The following is a 20,337-nucleotide window of genomic DNA, read 5'->3' on the forward strand; positions in this document are numbered from 1 at the left end:
AGGGCTTGCATTTGAAAAGGGAACTTGGGATAATCTCTGCCAGCCAGCTTTCTGACACAAACTCCTTTCTTCTCGCAGATCTACACAGGCTCTTCCACTGAATCTGCTGCAGCAGCAGCAGCGGCAGCAGCATCTAAAGGAGCCTTTGTTCCCCAAGCTGAGCAGTGGAGCCCGGGCAGTTTGTCCATTTCCAGCAGTGACACATCTGCTGCTCAGCTACAGGAGAGCCAGGGAGACTTCCTGGAGCAACTGAGTACGTCTGGTGTATTTCTTGTCTGAGGGACAGTGTATTGTGTGCACGTGCCAGCAGAGCTGGAGCAAATGATCCTCCTCACTTTGGTGTCCCAGAGACATTTAGGACTCCCCACAGGAACTGCTGTGCTCTGAGGCAGCGAGAGAGCGCTCTGGGTGTTCCTGCTGCCTCTGAGGGCAGCTTGGGCTGGCTCGGCTTTGCCTGGGATTCCCTTGCCACTAAAGGCAGAAGCAAGAATTGTTCTTGGATCAGCAGAAGGCTGTGGCCCAGCAAATTGTCTATGCAAGTCCTGTGTGCTAGTGGCCAAAGTGAACAGAATATTTGATTCCTAAATTCTCCTTAGACTCCAGACTTCCCATCAGTCATCAGAACCAAAAGACTTCAGAGATATTGATTGGTTTTGGGGTTTTGTCTTTTTGTTCTGGTTCCGTTTTTAGTTTTCAGTTTTTACCCTTTTTTGGTTTTGAGGTTTTTTGGTAGAGTTTTTTCTCCATCCAGAAAGAGCTGTTCTGCCCCATGTGTCTTACTGGTGTCATTTTTATGACTGTTTTTATTGCCTCTACTACATCTACAAGGTTTTTATGAGAATGCTGTATTTTTGTCAGTGAGGACTCCTTTGAAAGAACATCAGGTGACAGCAGAAACAGAGAGCAAGAGATGTTTTCATTGGGCCCACAATGAAGAAACAGATATTTGTATAACAATCTGTAATTAATATCCTAGTTTTATTTTTATAAAGATGTGTCCAAGAGACACATCCACGTGGTGTGATCAGATAAAACAGCACTGCAGGCATTTCTCAGGAGCGAGCCTGCAGCCCCCCTGCTGTGTATTCCTCAGATCCATGGCACTTTTTCATACCTGATTCCCAGTCATTCCCATGACTCTTAGAATCCTACCTATTGGCCCAAGCCCTGCTCAGATCAGTCTCTGGGAAAACACATCAAGCCCTTTGTGATTCTGCAGCACAACCCATTTAATCTGCTTCTTGCCCATAACAGCTGCCAGTGCTGTGCTCTCAGAAAAGACCTTGTGGGGCTGAGAAAAGATCCCAGCTGATTTGGTGTCTACCTTCACCTGCTGGGACAAAAAAGGGCCTTGATCTGCACCTGGGTGTGTCTGATCTCCAAGGCAATGCTGTTGTGTCCTGAACGGGGGCCACAGCTTGTCAGGGGCTCAGGCTGGCTGTGTCTTCTTGCCATTGCTTGTCAGTGTTCCTGCTTGGCCTTTGCCAGCCTTGTGCTGTGCCCTGCTGTGCTCTCTGCACTTCATTTCCTTCCAAGGACTGGACAAAATCAGTCTCTCTGCTGGCCATTTGTACTGCACAACTGCCTGTCTTGTTGCTGCTGTGGTTGCTGCCCAGCTGACCACAGAGGGTTCAGAGCCCCAGACAGCGGGGCTGCCTTTGGGATCTCCTGCAAGTTAGGATCTCTGCCTGAAAATGAGCATCTTGCATTTTGTTTCCCTCAGGGAGAATGGTGAACAAGGAAAATCCCGTCACAAAATACATTGAACTGGAAAGTCTTGGCAGCGGGTGAGTCCAACCACAGTTACTTCTACACAGCCATGGGCCAGGTGTTTCCCTGGTGGAATATCCATCAAGTGGGAAGTCAGACAAGTTGTCCACATGTTTAGACACCGGGCTTAGTCTGCCCCATCTCTCAGTACTGGCCAGAATTTGTCAAGTGTGCTCAAAGGCATTGTCAAAGACATCTCCATGCTGCCAAGGTCTTGCCTGCAGCAAGGAACAGAACCTGGTAAATCTGCTTGTCTCTCAAGTGTGGGACAGCTCAGGGTTCATTTCCTTCGCATTTTTGGATGTCTCCAAATCATCTGGCCACACTAATGAGAGGAGAAGAATCTTGCTTGCCTGAAAGAGCAACCTATCCCAAATGAGAGCTGTCAGATAACAGTTCTCAGGAACATTTCTCTTCAATAGTTTGCTAAAGGAAATACTCCATGCTCAGGATTAGAATTGCACAGTTTAGAAGCTGATACCCGAGATAAAGGAATAAGCTGCCTTTTGGAGCTGAGGCAGTAAAGCCCAACGCTTCAGGAACAGGCCCAGTGCCCATGCACTTGAGGGGAAAATGCATCATCTGCCTTCTGGCAGACCCCTCCTGCAACCTGCAGCTTTTAGGCATTTACAGCAGAGCTCTCCTGTCTGGACTGGCTTTCAGTGCAAGATCTAAATGGCTTCTCCTTTCTTTGCTGCTGTTTTGTTTCTAGGGGTTTTGGAGAGGTTTCCAGAGCACTTGACACTGCCACAGGAGGAGAGGTAAATGTCAACAGCCCCTGCAGCCTCTGCTGCTCTCCAGGCCTTTCCCCACTGCTGAGAGCTGTGGCTGGAGCTTTGAGTAGAGCTGTGCTGAAAAGGCACAAGAAGCACAGACTGGTGCCAGCCTGCAAATTGCACTTGGAACAGTCCTTGTGGACAAGACAAATCGCCAGTGGCCACGTATCCTGTAACTGGCCCCCAAGGGAGCAGAGAAATGGGCTGTTGGAATGTCACTTCCTAATTACTCCAATGATGAGGTCTAATCACAAGGCACTTTGGCACAGCTTGGCTGTGCCATTCCAAAATCACTTGCTCCATGTGTGTTGTGGTCTCATGCTACCAATTTTCTCAAATTACTCCTTTTCAATGTCCTTTGAGGTGGCCATAAAGAAAATAAGTGTGCAAGGAGTGAGGAGGAAGATACTAACCATGAATGAAATCAGGATCATGGAGAGTAATAGGAGTCCCAGGGTCGTGAATTACTTAGCCAGGTGAGTGGTCACTGTCCTATCCCTTGAATGTTTGTTTACATACTACAAGCATGAGAGCTTAAAAACCCACTTTGGTCAGTGGCAGGAAATAGAGCTGTTAATTATTATTTCTCAACTTATCTCCAATGGATGGCAAGAGACTGCATTTTGTCTGCATGAATCTACCCTGGCAAATGCAGACTGAAAATTGTTCAAATACCTGCATCAGCCCTATCTTAAGAATTCAATACCTTGTAAGTTCATTGACTCCACAGTTCTTTGGGATTGAGATTTTCAAGTTTCTTAAATGCTGATGAACCATCCAAGAGAGGATTGACCTTGCATTGTTGCCTCTCTTTTCTACTGCTGTGCATGCCAGGAAGACTAGGTGCTTATTTCCAGAAATGCCATGTGTGACAGGTTTTTTATCTGGGCTCTTCCTAAACTGCCTTTCTCCTTGAGACAGCACAGACTGCAAACACTGCACAGCCTAGAGGCAATGTCTATTCCTTTTCTTCTGCCCTTGTCTCAAAGGGACCCAGAAACAAGACTCAAGCAAAAAACCAACCTAGCCGTGCATGTTCACCTGCATGGCCTTGTTTCCTTTTTTCAGCTACCTTGTGCATGAGGAACTCTGGCTGGTGATGGAGTACATGGACGGAGGCACTCTGAGAGATCTCATCGACGAGGCTCAAATGTCTGAAGAAGAGATTGCAGCTGTCAGTCGGGAGGTCAGGGATCCCATCTGTGCTTCCAAGGCCTTGAGCTGGATTGTCTGGGAAACAGGGGCTCAGAACGGGAGTGATTTCATGGGCCAGGCTTGGTTTCTGTGTTGCTGCAAGGCTATGGGCAAGCAAGAGCATCTCAAGTGAACTGTCTGCCAGTGCCCCTACACTCACTGGACTCACTTCCTGTACTCTTATCCCCTGCTCTTGTATTCTAGCTCTGTCTCTTGCATTGGCATTTGCAGTTCTCCACCTTGCCTAGCTAAACTTTTGCCTGTCTGCACTACATTCCTTGTCTCTAAAGCAAAGGTGTGGTGGCAGGATTTGAAAAAAACAGGAAAGAAAAAAGAGAGACCAATTTCTTTTAGTCCTCAGCTGAAAAGGATAGTAGTGCAGCCCAAATGCTCTTTGCTTCTGAGCACATGCACTGCAGCTGCAGTCACCCTGGCTGGTTTGCAGGGGACAGTCTACAACAGCAGTTGCTGGTGCTCTTTCAAAAGCTGACATGCCTTTCCTGAGAAAGGTGCTGCTCTGCTACTGTTGGAGCAGCAGGCTCTTGCTCTCAATGGCGCTGTGTTCTGCCATTCCTCCCCATTCCCCTGCAAAGGGAACCTTCCACAGCTGTTTCCTTCCTTGTGGGATGAACTCACATCACTACTTTTTGCCCCCCTGGTTCTGTTTTCTCTCTCAGTGCCTGCAAGGACTGGATTTTCTTCACTCCAACCATGTGATCCATCGAGATGTGAAGAGCAACAACATCCTGCTCAGAACCGACGGCTCTGTCAAGCTGGGTCAGTGTATTCTTGGTCAGCTTCAGCGTTCCAGGAATGGGGGGTGTGGGGCTGCTTTCAGTGACTGCCAGCTCCCCAAAAATGCTGCTGCTGGCTGAAGGCAGAGTTGCAGTGTGCACAGAGCTATGACAAGGAACTACAAGCAGCCAAGAGTGCTATTGCTCTGTGTGTGTCTGTGTGTGTTCCTGCCAGAGGGAGGGAGCTACAATCTAAACCTTCAGGGGATCAAAAGGCACTGCTGGAGGAAGTGTAAAAAATGGGGGGATGTTTGAAGTAGCCAATTCATATTTCCTTGGCTAAAGCCCCAAGGAAACAGAGCAGGGAGTGTTGTCCAGGAAATTCAACTGCACATTCTCAAACTTCTACTGGGGAATTCTTTGCCTTGGTTTCCTAATTGACAGTATGAAAATTAAAACAGTATTTTGCTTTTTCCTCAGCTGATTTTGGCCTTTCTGTTCAGCTCACCCCTGAGAAAAATCAACGGTGCTCAGTGATCGGGACTCCTTGGTGGATGGCACCTGAAGTGGTGAAGCGTCAACCATATGGCCCCAAAGTGGACGTGTGGTCTTTTGGAATTGTGGCAATTGAAATGGCCGAACAAAAAACTCCTTATGACAGTTTCACTGCTCGATTGGTAAGGAGCAAATACTCTCTGGTCCCGCTGTCTTTCTCACCTGTCCCGTGTTCTCTGCTCACTGGACAAAATCCCATGGCCATCTGCTGGAAGTACTTCCACCAAGGCCCCTTCTACAAATGTCCCTGCAGCACATCAGCATCTGCTGTAGCTTTGGTTGCAGCAGTGGGGGAACTCAAGCCTTACCTCGCCCAAACCATCTCCATTCTCAGGCAGCATTTTGCTTTGCCTTAGAAGTCGTTCCAGCTCTTTTGGCTGTGTAGATGGCCCGAAGAATAGGAAACAAGCATCTCAGAGCTGGTGTTATCTTTCCAGAAATTAAGCAAAGAAACTCAAACCGAACCAAGTTTCTAAAACAGTGCTTTTGAGAGAAGAAATGCACCCCCATTCTTCTCACAGGGAAACTTGCCTGAAACCTGGAGATGAGGCTGTAAAGCCAGAGTCTCTTCTGCTTCTTGTGCAGTGCTGCTGAGACACTCAGTGACCACCTTCTTTCATAACCCAAGCCACTTTCTCCATATCACCAAGCTGGAGCCTGGTGACGGGGAGAGCCTGCCAAAACCTCCTGTTTGTTTCCTGGCACCTTCTGGGATGGGCACACCGTTAATGCATTGACTTGAGAATCCAATGAGCACAGGGTTACCACAGGGATGACACTTCTGATTTCACCATGAATATTTTCCTTTTGCCACGTAAGGGAACCTGAAATTTTCAGAGTGCTGAGAGACAGAGCTGCAGGTGGCTCCTGTGTGCCCAAACAGGCATTTTCAAGCCAATACATTTGTGGAGGCATCTTAATGTGTCTGTGTTGGAAATGAGATTCCAAATTTTTGTTTCCTTCTCTGAGGAACACCTGCTGGATTTCCTTTCTTTTCTTCCAATTACCATCATTTTCAAGAACAGGACAAAAAGCTGGATGAGTTTTGTTTTATGGCAGCTGTGCTTAAGGGACCAACAAGCACTGCAGAGATTCTTTTCATATAAGAATCCTTGGAAATAGTGGAGTTAGTTAGAATAGCAAAATCCCTCTTCCAAAAAGGCTGCCAAACCGGTGGGACTCCTCAGAGAAGGAAACATATATTTGCTGATGTAGTTGCCACTAACTAGATCAGGCAATGAAATCAGCTGCCAAGGCAAGATCTGCTGGATGTTGGCAAAGCTGTGGCTTTGGGGCTTGGGTTTTTTCATGATACAGGAAAGTCGTCATCCAAATGATACAGGAAAGTCATCTCTGCCTCTCTGCCAGGGCAAAAACTGCCACTGCAGAGTGGAGCTTAAACAATGGGCTCTGGGAGAGCAGTTACAGATGGGAAAGAAGCAGGTGGAGCCTTGTGTTTCCTTTTTCTCCAGGCTAAATACCACATAGCCACAAAAGGGACCCCACAGCTGCAGCAGCCCGACCAATTCTCACCTTTGCTGCGTGACTTCCTGAGCTGCTGCCTGCAGAAAGGCGAGGCGCAGCGCTGGTCTGCCAAGGAGCTGCTGCAGGTAAAATGCCAAAAGGGCTGCAGGTGAAACAGTGTCCGAGGGATGGGCTCCTCCTCCACTGAAATCCAAGGCATCAGATGAGCCCCCATCCTCCTCACTTCCAACCTTGGTGCTGTTCAGCTGACAACGGGGAGGAATCCTAGACTGGGCTGGGCTGGCAGGGAGTGCTGGGATTTAGCGCTGGCTAAAATCACCAGTGCACTTACTCATTTCTTGCTGGGAGCTATGGATTAGGAGAAGGGCGAAACAGGCTTCAAACTTAAAAAGGAATAACAAATTTTATTATCAGGCCCACAAGAATAAGAAAGGTCTCATCTGTGTAGTGAAAGGGTTCAATCTCACCCAGGTCATGGCAGTCATGGTGTTGGATTTCAGGCTGTGCTGGGCCCCTCTCTCTGCCCGGTAGCCGCTGGGAGGGGAGGCTCAGCCTGGAGCCGTCGCTGCACGCCGGGGAGAGGGTTTAGTGTGGGCAAGATGTCAGCAGCCGTGGCCTGGCCCAGCCTGGGGCCGGGGTCCCGCAGCCTCCATCCCCCGCCCGGGAGCCGCTGGGGTCTGGCCCGGCCTCCCCCAGGAGCACAGGCCGTGGGCGAGCAGGGCCGGCCTCACCAGAGCTCCGTTACCTTTGGGGGCCGGAAGCAAAGAGGGCCAGTTCCCGGGCTGGTGGTTTTCAAAATGTGGATCATCACAGAGGCACATCTCATTTCTAAATGGTGCAAAATGTTGTCAGTTCTCAGAACTAGCCAGCCATTGGCCTGTCTCAGGCACAGAGGAAGCTCCCAGCAGCTTCTCTCAAAGAAATCACTTCTGTGGGGGGTTTCTTACTTCTTTCCCTAAATGTCAATTCATCTCAAACTAACACACAGGGACATGGAAAGGTCATCTAGTCTGTGTCCTGCAATGAGCAGGGGCATCTTTCAAGAGATCAGGATACTCACACCTCAGATATTTCCAGGGGTGGGCCACCTACCAGCTCTTGGGGCAACCTGTAACACTCTTGCCCCATGCTCCTGACCTAATCTGACTCAATCCCCTTTTCATTTAAAAAGTATTCCCCTGCCTTTGAAGCTCTTAGCTTCAGGAAAATAATGCTTTCTTGTTGTTTTCTTTTCCTTTCTGCAGCATCAATTTATAACATCGGCCATGCCTGGGTCCAGCCTGGCACCACTCATAGTTGCAGTGAAGAAGTGGAAGGAGGAGATATGAATGCGCCAATCAATTTAGAACTGTCTTCTCCGTGACCGACTTAGAGTAGGATTATAGAGTAGGATTGTAGAGTAGGACTGTAGTGCAGGATTATAGAGTAGGATTCTAGTGTAGGATTGTAGAGTAGGATTTTAAATAAAATTTCAAAAATCTCAACTCCTTTGGAACATTTCTCTCCTTCTGACCCTGTGAGAAAGCTCAACATTTCCTTCTGAATTTTCAGTTTTTTTCTTAGAGGTGGAAAGTGACATTGATGGCTTTTTTGGTATGGTTTCAAAGTGGGGAAGGCTCCTCTTCATTCATCCTCTCCAGACCACACTGCCTTTGCAATATGGCCAACTGGCCAAGTTTTGCCCAGCTGTGGCATTTCTATTTGAGGCAGAAACAGCAATGGCATTTGCAGGAAAAACCAAAGGAGGAGCGGTGCAACGCTAACAACCTGTGCAGATGCAGGCTGTGCAGATGTGACTCGAGAGTATTTGGGTTCCTGCCACTTGGATTTGTATCCCTAAGAGAAATCTCTTTGGCTGGAGGAGAGTCTTGCTGAAGAGAGAAAGCAGAAAGAGCAGTGAGGGTGCTGTGCAAGGTCTCCTGTGGTGCAGAGCTGTCAGCGACTGTGAGGTGAGAGCGGGCCCGGCCTTGGCCAGGCTGGAGCCCCAGCAGAGCCCTGGCAGAGCCCAGAGAAGCCTGAGCCTCGGCAGAGGCAGGCTGGAAGGAGGCCCTTGGAGCTGCAAGAGGCAGCAGCCTGGCCCTGGCTGCCTCTTGCTGGCACCAGGCAAATCCTCCGCTCTCAGAGCCAAGCTGGCAGCTGGCTGCTCCTGAGGGGAAGCGGCGCCGTGGTGGGCACAGCACACACTGGTGCCATGGGCTGTCTGGAGTCTGCACAGGAGGAGAGAAAGGCAAAGAGCAGCCCAGGGCTGGTGCCCTGCCTGACCATTCCTGCTCTTCTGCCGCCTGCCCTGGAACTCCTGGCAATGGTCAGCAGTGTGTGCAGCACTCTGGGCACAGGGGGAGGGAGCCGGGCTGCTCCGCAGGCTCCAGCACAGGGCAGTGTCCTTCAGGCACGGCATTTCCGCCAGGGGAACCCAGGCCAGCGTGAGGCAGTGACAGCAAGTCAGGGCACATCTGCACGAGCCAGTGCCTCACACAGCTCTGGGACCAAGCGCCTGCAATCCTGGAGCTCTGCACTGAGCCAGAGCAAAGGTGTGAAATGCAGAGGGTTTTGCAGAAATATTCAGGGGCACCAGGCCAGCCTGCTTTGTGCTCTCTGGGGCACAGCAAGCACTGTGCAATGCAGCTCGGAGCTGCTGGCAGAGAGGGACTATGGGCATGTGCCTGAGGCTTGTTCTTGAGTAGTGATTTGGAAGGGAGCAGAAGGGTCTCAGTAGGCAATTTGTGTTTTCTTCATTAATTGCTGAATGAAAGACACAATGTGGCATCATGCAGCAAGAGCACTTGGAAAACCTTTTGACTCTTAACTTTTTGCTGAATTCCAAGAAAAGGAAGGAGAGGTGTTGGGAAGAACAACATCTTGAAGTATAACAAATAGGGCTTGTGAATTCTGTTACGTTTAACAAACAGTTTTCTGGGATTGAAAGTCAACAAATCTGCTTTCCCCAAGGAATTCCCATTGTTGATCTGTGTCCGAATGGATGTTCCTGCTCCTGTGTCCATCCAGGTGCCCACAGGGAGCCAGGAAGATGTGGAGCCTCCCAGCCAGGTGTCTTCCCAACACGGATCACCAGGACCACGGATCACCAGGGCTCTGCCCAACGGGGGTCACTGGGGATCATCCAACGCCAATCCTCCCATGGGGGATGGAGCTGGAGCAGCGCACGAAGCTCTTCCCGCACTCGGGGCACTCGCAGGGCTTCCCTTACTGGTGACTCTGTTGGTGTTGGGTCAAGTTAGATCTCCTGGAGAAGCTCTTCCCACACTGGGGACACTCGTAGGGCCTCTCCCCACTGTGGATGCGCCGGTGGACGGTGAGGATGGTGTTGCGGTTGAAGCTCTTCCCGCAGTCAGGGCAGCGGAAAGGCCTCTCATCTGTGTGAATCCGCTCATGTCTGATGAGAGTGGAGCTGCGCTGAAACCTCTTCCCACACTTGGGACACTCGTAGGGCTTCTCCCCGGTGTGGATGAGCTGGTGATTTGTCAGGGTGGAGCTCTGACCAAAGCTCTTCCCACAATCCAAGCAGGTGTAGGGCCGTTCCCCACTGTGGCTCCCCTGGTGCTTCCTAAGGCTGGAGCGGTCATTGAAGCTCTTCCCACATTCCCCACACTTGTAGGGCTTTTCCCCAGTGTGAATCACTTGGTGCCGCATGAGGGTGGAGCTCTGGCTGAAGCTCTTCCCACATTCCCCACACTCGTAGGGCTTTTCCCCAGTGTGGATCCTCTGGTGCTGCATCAGGTGGGAGCTCTTTCTGAAGCCCTTCCCACATTCCAAACACTTGTGGGGCTCCTCCCCTACATGAGGCTTCACCCCCAGCTCCGAGCTCTGGCTGGATCTCCGGCCGCCTTCCTGGCACTGGGGGGATCTTTCCTCTTCACAGCTCCTTGGGCTGGGTTTGCAGACCCTCCTCGTGTGGGATCTCTGGGGCTTTCCCTTCTCCTCCATCTGGCCTCAGTTTGGGAATGAAAAATCCTGGTTTGGGGAAAAAACAAGAGAAGAATGTCTTGGGCTGGGGATTCCTCCTTGCCCAAGTTCATCTCAGGAAGTCATTGGGCATCTTGTGTCTGTAAGAACCTCCAGGACACCAAGATTCAGCACAAACATCCTGCAAACATCAAGATGTTACTATGGGGTTAAATGTTTCTGAAAATGTTTCTTAAAATCATGTAGAGGTAGGCCACAAGAATGTTTGGTATCAGGGATGGTCTAGCAAGCTGAAATGTTTACGGTAACGGGAACTGGTACTTGGGATCTCCAAGATACCCACCCAGAGATAAGATTCAGACATGTTCATACAAGGATGAGCTAACTCTCATGAAGCAATATAGATAAAGTTAACGAAGCAAAATTAATGAAGCAATATTGATAAGGTTGTTATAGTGATTACTGCGACAGCTGAAATTGTAGAAATATGTGCACTTTGGACAAAGACGATGGAGCTAGATTTGGGTTGCTGATACCCCTAGTTCCTGCACACTTCAATAAAGCACCTGCATATAATCAGTCTGTGATTATGTGTGTTCCTGAACTCTAACATTTTGGTGACCCAGATGAGACCCTGTGAGTGCTGCTGAACGAGCTCACGACCCGATCACGCTCTAGCCAGCACCGAGGGATTCTCGGGGAGCCCATCCGGCCGCGACCGTCTCCGCCACTCACAACGTCCCTCTGAGAGAGGTAAGGTGCTTTTCGCTCTGCTCTGGTGCCTGCCGAGAAGACGCAGCGAAAGCTTTGCACGGTTGGGCTGGAGGAATTCCTGGTATTGCCCAGGCGCCGTCTGTCAGACAAGTGTGAAAGCGTTGCAGGTTGGGCAGCAGTGGTGTGTGGTGCATTGTAACTGTAACACGGAGAAGCTTAAAGGGATTTGAGGTGGCAATGCCCCCATACCATGTACTTCTCCTTTGGGGTGCTTATTAGCACATTGGAAACAGGGAAACTTTGGGCAAGATTTACGTAAAGTTGATTGATTATTGTAATACATGGTGGCCAGGATATGATCTGGACTGTGGGGAAAAGTGGCCGAGAAATGGATCTTTGCAGTACAACACCATTTTACAGTTGATGTTGTTCTGTAAGCCAGAGGGAAAGTCGGATGAAGTTCCATACGTTAATTTCTTTTTCTATTTGTGAGACAAGCCAGAATGGCAGGCTGAGTGTGGATTGATGGCAGTTAAGGCACGTGTGAGTGATAAATGTGAGGTTTGTGTAAAAGGAAAAAGTTGTTTAGAGCACCTGGCATTAAAAGAAAGTTTGTGTTGAGGAAAAGAAATGGATGTTGATTTACAAGTGGTTTCAGCAGAACCAAAAGAACCCGATTTTGTTTTGTCTGCCTCCGCTTCACCCAATCCTATTTCACCTAACCCTATCTCGCCTAATCCCACTTCACCTTGCCCTCTTTATCCTCCTCTACTGCCTTCACCTGATCCTTCTTCTCCAAGAGATGATCAAAATCTACCTGTGATACAAAGAAATGTGAAAAATGCTGGGGAGGAAGATAGCAGTAGTGGGGTGATGATAATAAATCAGCGACACCGCTATCCCATCGGACTCGGTCACAGCTTGCTCCAGTTCTGGATAGAATGGGAAAAGATTTGGGCAGACAAAGGCAGACTGTGATTGCCCCCTTGAGACAAGGAGTAGGAGTAGAAGGGCTGGTGTTTGTGGAAGTTCCTTTTTCACCTGCAGACCTGATAATTTGGAAACAATCAGCTGGAACTTAGAGAGAAAATCCTGATAAAGTAGCAGGGGTGGTAAAAATGATTATGAAAACTCAGAATCCAGATTGGGATGATATACAAGTAATAGTGGAGAATTTAATGGACTCTGCTGAGAAAGAGATGGTGCTCAGAGCAGCCAAGGAGAAGGTGAGAGAAGATCTCAGAACTGGGGTGGTGACGGCGACTTTAGATGAGAACTTTCCAACCGAGGATCCAGGGTGGGATCCCAATGCCTTTGGGGACATGCGGAGGCTGAAGAGATATCAAGAGTGGCTCCAGACAGGGGTTTGGAATGCTGTACCTAAGGCTATGAATTGGTCTAAATTGTATGAGGTAAGACAGGAAAAGAAAGAATCCCCTACTGCATTTTTGGAAAGGCTTAAAGAGGCAGCAAGAAAGTATACAGATCTTCAACTAGAAACAGAACAAGTGAATGTTCAGCTTGTGTTCATTTTTCTTGGGCAGTCGCAGGATGATATTAGGAGAAAATTGCAGAAGTTAGAAGGAGAAGATTCAAGGAATTTGAATCAATTACTTGAAGTGGCTTGGAAAGTATACAATAACAGGGAAAAGGAAGCTAGTAAAAAGCAGCAGCAAAATCTTTTGGCAGTGATCCAAGGAAGAGAGAATCCAGGTTTCAGAGGTCACGGCAGAGGTGGTTGTGGACTGGGGAGGGGCGGACTTGGCAGAGGACGAGGGGGATGGGTTTTGCCAAGATTGGGGTTAAATCAATGTGATTATTGTAGACAAGAGGGGCACTGGAAAAATGAATGTCCAAATTGGTTTAACCAGGGCAATCAGTTCAATCAGAATCAAGATGCTTCCAAATTAATGGTGCTGGGGGAGTACAGCAGCTGACTAGAATCAGAACAAAAACCAATACAAGAACCTTTAGTAACTATACAATTGGGAGATAAAGAAGTAAAATTTCTGGTGGATACAGGGGCTACATATTCTGTGCTAAATGATCTAAAAGGGCAAACTGGAGACAAAACAGCAACAATAGTTGGAGACACAGGGAAGGAAGAGAATTGACCATTCCTGCAACCCCTGGATTTGTGCTTTGGAAACAAAGTGTTAACACATGAATTTTTAGATATGCCTGAGTGTCCAATTCCACTTTGAGGACGAGATTTATTAGCAAAACTTGATGCAGTGATAACTTTTGAAAACGGGGAGCTTTTCATGACAAAATCTTAATGATAAAAGAAAAACCAGTCCCTACTATCCCTCGGAAAGTAGAGGATGCAGTAATTCCCTCTGTATGGGAAACAGACATACCAGGAAAATCTAAGTTGGCACAACCAGTACATGTAGAATGAAAAGAAGGAGCAAAAGCTGTCCAGGTTAAACAGTACCCCATAAAGCCAGAAGCACGGCAAGGAATAGTAAAGATTATTGAAAAGTTTTTGAAGTACCAAATTTTAGAAGAATGTGAATCAGAATTGAATACACCAATATTTCCAGGGAAGAAACCAAATGATGAGTACAGACTAGTACAGGATTTGAGAGCAATAAATGGAATAACTAAAGATATTTACCCAGTGGTAGCTAATCCTTACACATTGTTGACATCTGTGAAAGAGAAATAGAAATGGTTTACTGGAATTGATTTAAAAGATGCCTTTTTCTGCATACCCCTTGACAAAGAAAGTAGGAAACTGTTTGCCTTTGAATGGGAAAACCAGACAATGGAAGGAAAACTCAGCTCACCTGAACACGACTCCCACAAGGATACAAGAACAGTCCAACCCTATTTGGAAGCCAGCTGGTGAAGGAGCTGGAGATTTGAACTGAGAATGGGCAAGTACCGAGAGAACAATACCTGCTGTTACAGTATGTTGATGATATACTGACAGCTACAGAAAACAACCTGAATAAAGGTAACAATTGAAATTTTAAATCAACTAGGAATGGGAGGATATAAGGTGTCTAAGGAAAAGGCACAAATTGCCCAGTAGACTGTGATTTACCTGGGGTGTGAAATCTCACAAGGGCAATGTAAGCTGGGTACTAATCGTATTCAAGCTATTTGTGCCATTCCAGAACCCCAGAACCTGCATGAGCTGTGAGTTTTCCTTGGGATGACAGAGCGGTGCCACCTGTGGATCATGGACTATGGACTAATTGCAGAGCCCCTGTATGAAGCCCAGAAGACACAACCGCTTACCTGGGGCAAACCACAGAAGGAGGCCTTCCTCAGACTGAAGGAGGCATTGACAACAGCTCCTGCGTTAGGATTGCCTGATCTATCCAAAGATTTTCAGCTGTTTGTGCATGGAAGATCACACCCAGCACTGGGAGTGCTGACCCAACATTTGGGAAGCTGGAAAAGGCTGGTAGGCTGCTTTTCCAAACAACTTGACAACGTGAGTGCCGGATGGCCTTCATGCCTGTGGGCAGTTGCAGCCACTGTGATGCTGATCCAAGAAGCCAGGAAACTCACGATGGGTAGACACACAGATGTCTATGTGCCACACATGGTGATCACTGTTTTAGAACAAAAGGGGGCCATTGGCTATCTCCAAGCAGGATGATGAAATTCCAGGTAATCCTAACCGAGCAGGATGATGTCACACTAAAGACAGCTAACCTCTTGAATCCAGCTTTGTTCCTTACCAGCAAACACATCTGCCCAACGAGCAGAACTGGTTGCTTTAACCAGGGCATTAGAGATGAGTGAATGGAACAAAGTAAATATCTGGACTGATTCAAAACATGCTTTTGGAGTGGTGCATGTACATGGGGCACTGTGGAAAGAAAGAGGACTGCTGTCTTCTCAAAGTACACACATTAAACATCAAGATGCAGTCCTGCAATTAATAAAAGCAGTACAAAAGCCTGAGCAAGTAGCAATCATGCACTGTAAAGCTCACCAATCAGGAAGCTCCAAAATTCATGAAGGAAATGGGAAAGCAGACTGGACAGCCCGACAAGCTGCTCGAGAAGTACAAACTGCAATGGCATTGATACCTTTAAAAACTAATGTATCTCAATTCAATTTACCCCCAGAACCAAAATATTCAATAGAAGATGAGAAATTGGGATGCTCACTGAATGCACAGAAGAATTCAGAAGGGTGGTATGTGACTACACAGGGACAAGTAGTGGTACCCTCCTTGATAATGAGGGAAATTCTACAAATTAAACATAATGAATGTCATTGGGATGCAGAGGCATTGGTGAAATTGTAAAAACAAAATTTCATTTTAGTATGGATGTTAATAATGGCAAAATCAGTAATGTCAAAATGTGAAATTTGCTTAAAGAACAATCCAGTGGCTAGACGACAGGCACAATTAGGGAAAACCAGGAAATTATTAGCAAGTAGATTTTGTAGAATTACCAAGAACACGAGGATTCAAATATCTATTGGTAGGGGTTGACACATTTTCAGGATGGCCAGAAGCTCTTCCCTGTCGCACAAATCAAGCAAAGGAGACAGTCAAGTGGTTACTGCAAGAAATCATTCCAAGATTTGGGGTGCCTCTAGGAATATCATCAGATAGGGGCCCACATTTCACAGCCACAGTAGTGAGGGAGGTGAGTAGGTTACTGGGAATAGCTTGGCATCTCCATACACCATGGAGACCCCAAGCCAGTGGACAGGTACAGAGGATGAATCAGACATTGAAGAGGCAAATCAGCAAAATATGCCAAAAGGCTAAATTGCAGCAGCCACAAGCTTTACCAATAGCACTGCTGAGTATTCGGATAAAGCCTAGAAGCGGGATGTCAGTCAGTCCTTATGAGATATTGGATGGGAAACCATATGAATCCCCTGAACCTAATCCAAATGTACATGTTACAGGGAAGCAAGAGGTGTAGAATTATGTTCTGTCTCTTGGAAAAGCTCGAGCTCGACTTTGGAGCACCCTTGTGTGGAACAGGCCACTGACTCTTGAGAATCCAGTTCATGACATCCCCCCGGGAGATGAAGTGTACGTTAAAAGCTGGAACGAAGAACCATTAAAAGAAAGGTGGAATGGACCCTATCAGGTACTGTTAACTACCTTGACAGCAGTCAAAGGAGCTGGACTGGATCCCTGCATACATTACACCAGAGTGAAGAAGGTTTCCCCTGCACTGTGGACTGCACAAACTGTAGGACCAACAAAGCTGCAGATAAAGCGGGTTTGATTGTTTCAAATGTCTAGGTTGCTGGTGACTGTAATGGTGATTTATTTATGGGCTTCACTGCCATCAGTTGGAATCAAAGTTACCTTGGGATGTGAAATGCAAAAGGATCAGCTGACAACTCTTCATTTTAGAATGAAGAGGGATGTGGGGGTGCAGCCAGAAACACAAGTGATAAAAGTCTCTAATACTATTCAGGCAGAAAATGGGATGATTAGATTAATTCAAGATTTTGCCAACATGCAAAACAGCAGCAAAATAACTGCCTGTCTGCCAATACCAAAGGCAGCAGGAGACCAAACAAATTGGGGAATTATAACATCAAAATTACCTGAAATACAAAAGAATAAAAATGAAAATGTGAGCTGTGTACTGCAAATAGATTACGAGTACCCAAATGTTGAGGGTTAGGTGTTCTTTTTTTTTTTTGTTTTATTTTTGTGTTCTGGCCTGCCCAGGGAATTTTTACCCATTATGTGCTGGGACAACCTAACTACTGGTACTTAGGGGTGCTCACAAAGGACAAAGAGTGGCTGGGCCCAGGGTGGGGGGGGAAGGGGGCAGAAAAGGAGGGTGGGGACAGTTTTTAGCTGGCTTTTCCTCGGTTTTTCGGGGAAGGACGTTCATGTGCTGGGTCGCGGAGCTGCTGCGGTGGGGAGAAGGGAATTTCGCCATCACCCAGACAGAGCTGCTGCTTCTTCTCCTCCCCTCTTGGTTGGTGGCCTCGCACCCCCTGTCCTGCCGGGACGTGTGGCAGTGCCAGGCATCGCCGTGGAGCTGCTGACCCACCTCATCCACCAGCCCAGGATCTCAGCTCGTCCCTGCTGTCGCAGCTGAGTGTTCCTCGGAGCCCTGCAGGAGCACCGGGACTGACTGCCCGAGGGGTTTGTGAAAACAAAGCCTCTCCTTCATCCCATCTCAGCCGAGAAAGCTGTCATGGGGTCCCTGGTTCTGTGTTCTTGTTATTGCTGTAGTTATTGTTTGTTTGTTTACCTGGTTATACTAGTAAAGAACTGTTATTCCTATCCCCAGATCTCTGCCTGAAAGCCCCTTGATTTCAAAATTATAATAATTCGGAGGGAGGGGGTCTACATTCTTTCATCCCACGGGAGGCTCCTGCTCTCCCTAGCGGACACCTGTCTTCTAGAAACAAGACACCAAACAAGACAGTGTTTGAAAATGCTGTGAAGCCAAAGTATTCATCTCTATGGGACTGTCATGAAAATGGAGGAAAGTATGAACCAAAACTAGGCTGGGATGGGGGATTAGGGAATTATGGATGGTGTTATGAAAAGATAGCCAAGGTCATTGAAGAAAAGATTCCAGTATTGAAGTGGAAGTGTGAAGGACAGGAAGGAAAAGATCGGGCTGAAGCTTGGGACAGTGCATGGTCAATGAGTGTGCTTCAGAAATTCCAATCTATGGCAGATAGCCCTTGGTGCATTAAGGGGGAAGGCTCTGAAAATGAAACAGATCCAGGGGTATGGAACACTGCAACCAGTAGTAGAATGGAGGCAGACAAAGTGAATTGGTGGGTATGGAACAAAACTTAGGACTGGACTTCTGATGATGAAGAAATAAAACAAATGCCACCACTTGTGGTAGCTCTGCAAATTGGATGTGCCTGCAGAGGAATCAAACACAAACAAGGTGAAATAAATGACAAGATAGGACAAGTGATCCAAAAGGTAATATGGAGCACAAGTACAATTCAGAGTCCAGGCCAATTTGGATGGGCAGCAAGCGATGGCACCTGGACAACACATTTGCCTGTAGGTGAAAAAGTAAAAGAGATTACTTTAGGCCTCCCCACCTTATGCCCAATTTGGAAAAGGTCCCCATTCAAGGGAGAGCATGAACTTCTGCAAATAATGACAAGACAAGATGTTCAGGAAAACAAAATTGAAGATAAAGAAAGATGGCAGGAACCCTCCAGTAGTGTAAAATTTGAGTGGGCTCTGGAATCCTTGTTTGGTCCAATAGCAAATTATAATAATAGAAAGATGTTGTACAAACTTACAGGTCAGGTAGAAAGATTGGCAAGAGTTACCAAAGAGGGATTTAGAGAGCTAAATGTACAATTACAAGCCACAACTAAAATGACCCTGCAAAACAGATTGGCTTTAGATATGTTATTGTTGAAAGAACACGGAGTATGCGCGTACCTAAAAGGACAAATTGATCACTGCTGCATCAACATCCCAAATGGAACTGCAGATGTAGAACATGACATTAATCAATTAAAACAAATAGACCATGAAGCACAGAAAGAGAGAGAAGATCTGACCACAAGTTGGGTAGATAAAATTTTTGAGGCGTAAGGATGGAATGTGAGCTCTTGGATCAAACCTATTTTTGAGAGTCTGATAATCCTACTAACTGTGTTCTTAGCAATCTGGTTAATCTGTGCAGTTCTGAAAGGAGAGAAAAAGAAAAGAGTATCCTGGAACCAGAAGATAATAAAGGCACTGACACGGGACAGAGATCCACATCCGCATTTGTCATCACCAAGTCCTCCAGAGTGTAACAACGCTTACGACAACTGTGGATTCGAAGATGAACATCAAGTATAAACTCAGAAAAAGGACTGTATACAGTGAAAGCATTACACTTATTATAGCAAAGTGAAATACTTTCAAATAGATGAAATATGTAACTATGGGGTTAAATGTTTCTGAAAATGTTTGTTAAAATCATGTAGAGGTAGGCCACAACAGTGCTTGGTATTAGGCATGGTCTAGCAAGCTGAAATGTTTACGGTAACAGGAACTGGTACTTGGGGTCTCCAGGATACCCACCCAGAGATAAGATTCAGACATGTTCGTGCAAGGATGAGCTAACTCTCATGAAGCAATATAGATAAAGTTAATCAACCAATATTAATGAAACAATATTGATAAGGTTGTTACAGTGATTATTGCTACAGCTAAAATTGTAGAAATATGTGCACTTTGGACAAAGACAACGGAACTAGATTTGGGTTGCTGATACTTCTAGTTCACCCATGCTTCAATAAAGCACCTGCATATATTCAGTCTGTGATTATGTGTGTTCCTGAACGCTAACAAAGACAGATCAAAAACTTCCAAAACACCAAAAACCTGATATCCCCCCAAAATACAAAGATTCAGCCCCCACAAAAAAAAGAAAAAATCACCAACATTTAGCCCAATAAAGCTCAGAAACTCCAAGATTCAGCCCCGCTGAAATCGTGGATCTCCCTGCCCGGGCACTCGCTGCATGGGGGGGGTGAGGGGGGCAATGAGGCCGGGCCGGAGCACGGGGTGCCTGAGAGAGGCCCCGAGCCCGGGGGAAGCCCCTGCAGAGCCATGGAAGTGGCTCCTGGCCGGACTCGGGGATCCCCCTGGCGATCCCCGCTGGAGCAGCCTGCTCCTGAGGGACTCTGGCCCCTGGCAGGGACCCCAGGCTGCAGCAGGACAAGGATTCCTGTCCCTCAGGGGGAGGCACTGACATGACCTGACTGTGACCCCCATCCCTGTGCCTCTGGGCGGGGAGGGGGACGGAGAGGGGCACAAAGTTAAGCCCGGGAAGGAGGGAGAGCTGGGGGGAAGATGGATTTCCGTAAGAATTACTTTACTTCTCATTTTCTTGCTCTGACACGTTTGAAAACAAATTCAAATAATTTCCCCAAGTCAGGTGTGCTGTGCCCGTGACCAAGGATTGAACTGTCCCCACCCTCATCCAGACCCCCGAGCCTTTCCTTGTGTGTTCTGCTCCCCGCCCAGGGCAGGAAGCAGAGTCACAGAGTTTTGGCCTCGCTCCGGCATAACCCTGCTCTATCCCGGACTCACCCCCAGCTCGCAGCGCCCTCAGCTCCCGGGCACCCCGAGCTCCCGGCGCTTCAGCGCAGCGGCGCTTCCTTGGCCTCCTGCCCGGGCCGGGCCCAGCGCCGGGGCCGCTCCTCAGCCCAGGCTAACGAGAAATGGCGGAGCTCAGCCCAAGGGAGGC

At 47.6% G+C, this 20,337-nt stretch overlaps 1 protein-coding gene and 1 pseudogene across 1 annotated transcript in view; one reads left to right on the plus strand and one right to left on the minus strand.

Annotated features, from left to right (window-relative positions):
• Positions 1-8,377, plus strand: part of LOC131588537 (serine/threonine-protein kinase PAK 3-like) — a 33,841-nt gene extending 25,464 nt beyond the window's left edge. Inside the window, exons 8-16 of the mRNA XM_058857448.1 lie at positions 79-253; positions 1,724-1,787; positions 2,483-2,531; positions 2,910-3,022; positions 3,615-3,732; positions 4,418-4,517; positions 4,955-5,151; positions 6,502-6,639; positions 7,759-8,377. Coding sequence (XP_058713431.1) covers positions 79-253; positions 1,724-1,787; positions 2,483-2,531; positions 2,910-3,022; positions 3,615-3,732; positions 4,418-4,517; positions 4,955-5,151; positions 6,502-6,639; positions 7,759-7,842 — 1,038 coding nt within the window. The 3' untranslated portion in view covers positions 7,843-8,377. The remainder of the gene's footprint in view (positions 1-78; positions 254-1,723; positions 1,788-2,482; positions 2,532-2,909; positions 3,023-3,614; positions 3,733-4,417; positions 4,518-4,954; positions 5,152-6,501; positions 6,640-7,758) is intronic.
• A 21-nt stretch (positions 8,378-8,398) lies between these two features.
• LOC131588580 (zinc finger protein 239-like) lies at positions 8,399-20,337 on the minus strand (annotated as a pseudogene).

Source organism: Poecile atricapillus, chromosome 26 (genome assembly GCF_030490865.1).
Source record: "Poecile atricapillus isolate bPoeAtr1 chromosome 26, bPoeAtr1.hap1, whole genome shotgun sequence".
Taxonomy (NCBI): domain Eukaryota; kingdom Metazoa; phylum Chordata; class Aves; order Passeriformes; family Paridae; genus Poecile; species Poecile atricapillus.